Source organism: Gossypium raimondii, chromosome 4 (assembly GCF_025698545.1).
Source record: "Gossypium raimondii isolate GPD5lz chromosome 4, ASM2569854v1, whole genome shotgun sequence".
NCBI lineage: Eukaryota > Viridiplantae > Streptophyta > Magnoliopsida > Malvales > Malvaceae > Gossypium > Gossypium raimondii.
Window position 1 is genome coordinate 7,101,189 of NC_068568.1, and position 3,628 is coordinate 7,104,816.

General features: G+C 33.8%; 1 protein-coding gene across 1 annotated transcript; it reads right to left on the minus strand.

Moving 5' to 3' along the window:
• Positions 1 to 290: 290 nt before the first annotated feature.
• LOC105780262 (hypothetical protein) lies at positions 291 to 2,290 on the minus strand. The gene is made up of 4 exons (XM_012604484.2): positions 2,093 to 2,290; positions 1,464 to 1,699; positions 1,289 to 1,352; positions 291 to 932 (listed from the first exon to the last, which is right to left on the minus strand). Exons 2-4 carry the CDS (start codon positions 1,649 to 1,651, stop codon positions 681 to 683), a joined length of 504 nt encoding a protein of 167 aa, XP_012459938.1. The 5' UTR covers positions 1,652 to 1,699; positions 2,093 to 2,290; the 3' UTR covers positions 291 to 680.
• Between the last annotated feature and the right edge of the window lie 1,338 nt (positions 2,291 to 3,628).

A 3,628-nucleotide genomic window follows, 5' to 3' on the forward strand; every position in this document is an offset into this window, starting at 1 on the left:
AAGAGACAGGAGCAGCATCATGTGCGATATATGATGGTCGTTTGGTATAAAGGCAAAAAGCAGATCAGATGAGTGGAGTCTCGAGGAATTGATTATAGCTTTTGTAATAATAACACCTTTGACATTTCCTATCCCTCCTTGAGTTCGAATGCTAAACACACAATATACTGAGATTCCATCTTCTTTTTTCACGTTGACAAAGGCATCAAGTGGTTTGGTCCCCAATTCCAAAGTATACTGACAACAACCAATTTCAGTACGCATCAGGATTTCCAGCCACACTGGCGTGATTCATAAGCAAACAGCAGTTGTATTTATATACACTGTTCCAGTGTTTTACTTAAATCACTCCACTAAATACACAACAAATTCCCTTCTTGACTTGAGACTCTTTACAAAACCCAGAAACAAAGAAAAAACACCCAAGCCATTATCTAAACATTAACCTACGCTCCTCTCCTCTCCTCTCTCCTTATTTCTATTCAACTTACTCTCCTATACTTACAAGACACCAAGTTCTTTTTTCATTACATACAAACAACCCTTTATCCATATATTTACACTAACAAAGGGTTCTTTGCTTTTTTCTCTTCAGTCGCTTACAATTTCAAAATTCCCTTCTCTGTTTTGGTAGCTCCTCTTGTTTTATCTATGTACTCTTTTGTTGATTGAAATGGGTTCTAAGCCAGTGCAAAACAATCAAACCCCTCCACTCTCACTGCTGGTTTGTTACCAAAATTGGCCCGAATACACCCTCCTTTCCTTGAAGATGATGACGGAGACGAAGGAGGAGGCGGATTTGGAGACGGCGGGTTGACCATCTTCTCATCCCCAAATCGAGCATCCTGTATTAATGGGTTAGCTACTCTACTCGGCGGCGACCCACAAAAAAATGGGGGCGACGACGCTACTTGTTCTGCTCTACAACCACCCTGCCAAATTCCAAATTCAATGATCAGATAAAATTTTTTTTATGAGAAACCGTATACAACAGATTAACGGATCTTCTCGTAGATCAACACTTTGGATAACCAGAACTATGTTCTTCTAGAAACTCTTTAGTTGGCTCACTAAACTAACGGTTAAAATTTTAAATTGCCCCCCCCTCCCCTGAAAAAGACATTTCTGGCATCGAGACTCCGCCATTGCTCCAAAGCTAAGATTTTTTTTATTATTTTATAATTTATGATAATTTATTGTTCCTTAGAATAAGACAACTAGAAATAAACACCTAAATACGAGTAGATTATTTTTAAAAATAAATGAGGAGAAAGAAGCATGGGCATACCTTTGTAAGAATCATATCCAAAATATCACTCCCTGCTTTCGAATCACAAAGCTCAGTTTGATGGCTGAAAAACATTAAAAATATTTGTTAGTACTCTATCTCTGCTGTAATTTGTTTATTTATTTATTTTTGAGAGAGAGAAGGTTAAAAGTTGAAGGGAATAAGGGAAAATTACCTAAGTTGCCATCTGAGGGACCGAACTGGCTGGTCGTTGAAAGAGGCGTTTAAGAGACCCAAACGACGTGGTTTTGGGCAGACCATAGTCTCTCTCCGATCCGTAACCATAACTGAAACCGAAATAGAGCTCTGCAACTCCTCACAGCTGCTTCCAATAGCGTTCTGTTGGATGGCACGCTGCTTCATCTTTTCCCTTTTGACGTTTTTTCTTTATATTACTAACAATTAGTATCCCTATTTAACATAAAACAGAAACTTAATTAAACACAAACCAAAATTCAACCGAAGCCTTCTTCCGGTGTATTTCTAACATTAAATTCCTACAACTATGATAAAATCAGTTCTAGATCCGTAGATCTACAGGAGCAAAAAAAATTAAATATTAAAATAAATAGATCTAATTGCAATTCGGAGCCGGAAAAAAAACAAACGGAGCTTAGAGATGTTAATTATAAAGAAAAAACATCAGCTTAAATTCCCAAAATTAGGTTTCGTAAGGAAATGATTCAGATCGAGGAAGAAATAAAGGAAATCTTGAGAAGACCTTGTTTGAAACGATGAAAAATTGAGGGGGGGGGGGAAGAAAGAAGGCAGAGGTGAAGAGCTGATGGAGAGAAAGTATAATACCTTTGTTTCTAACTGTACAGCTGCGTTGAGAAACTGTTGGAGTAGGTAGTAAAATATAAACAGAGAAAGAAAATGAAGTAAAGTTAGGCGAGAGAAGAAAGAAGGATAGCGGAGGAAAGGTCCGGTGTGCTTTATAGATGAGAAGGAGAAAGAGAAATTAGGAAGGAAAAAAAGAAAAGAGGGGAAGAGACGAGAGAATCACGAAAATTGGAATTAAAATAAAGTAAATTAAGTTAAATTAAATAAGAAAAGTCGTAGGGGAACGTGGCAACAACAGAGCTAAGAATTGGAAAAAAAAAATGTATTGAAAGAAAAAGAAGTAGGGTGTACTTCAATAGTAAAAGGGTTCTGAAAAGAAAAGGAGAGAAACAGTTCATTTTCATTTTGAAGTTTTTGCTTTATTTTTAAATTAAAGTTTAATTATTGATATTTTTTTTATACAAATCTCATAATTCTTCTCCAACAATTTGATAATGTGCGCTTAAACATATATACCTATTTAAACTAAAATAAACTTAAAAAAATGCACACTAAAACTTAAAAACCTTTTTTATCTATAGAAGAAAGGAGAAAACATGGCAACAATCTCGTTACACTCTTTAGTCCAACTCGCATTTATTATATCTAAAAGTTTAAAAAGAAAAGAAAATTTGTGCATAATAAAAATCAGAAAAAGCGGTGCCTCCCGCGAGAAATAACATCGGAAAGTGTAACAATAGGCATTAAAAAAACTACATAAAAATCTTTAGAAATATCAGCGGATCACTGACCTATCAGTATATTTCCCCAACCGACTTGCGTCGCGTCGTGGGATTGTAGATCCAAACCCTACTTGCTATGTGAATTCGACACGTGTCCCTTGTTCTTTATTTCAAAATTTCTGATGTTTTGGAACGTGGTCGGCATGACTGATGATGAGCCTGCTCCCTCTTTTTCATATACTTCTAATTTTTATTTTTGGGTAAAATCAAAATGACTGAACCGCCATGTTTGGACTTTATTATTGCCGTTTCGTTTTTTACGTTTTGTTTAAATAAATTATTTCTTCATTTTTAAAAAATACTTGGGTAAAACTTTTAATTTTAATTCATAGATATAATAAAAGTTACAAATAATATATGTAGAACAAATAGAATGAGCATTGTATATTTAAACATAAATTAAAATAAATTTAAGCATGAAATACATAAAAATCTAAAATAATTTTAAAAAAGACAACATAAAATAATTGTCTTTTCCTTTACATTTACCAATGTTAAAACCCAAATATAAAGATTTTATTAGTAATTTGTTCATAAATATAAAACTTTAAGTGGATATATTGAATTTTAACTCTGTTGGTATCGGTATTGTTATCAATATAAGAGGACGTGGGTTCGAATGGCTGAAGCACATCATCTTCTTATTTAATTATTGGAGAAAAATTATGGATAATTCTTAGTATTAGTATTGTATTAAAAAAATAAATACTAAAAATCATATTACTACACTCATATAAAAAAATATTAAACCATGCGAATCCATGTCAATATGTCC

Bases quoted from the DNA above. Each gene is read 5' to 3' on its own strand.
- LOC105780262 (XM_012604484.2), bottom strand. From the start codon at position 1,651: ATGAAGCAGCGTGCCATCCAACAGAACGCTATTGGAAGCAGCTGTGAG. The intron at 1,353-1,463 runs GTAATTTTCCCT...AATGTTTTTCAG, and splicing joins TCCCTCAGATGGCAACTTAG to CCATCAAACTGAGCTTTGTG. The intron at 933-1,288 runs GTATGCCCATGC...GGAATTTGGCAG, and splicing joins TGGATATGATTCTTACAAAG to GGTGGTTGTAGAGCAGAACA.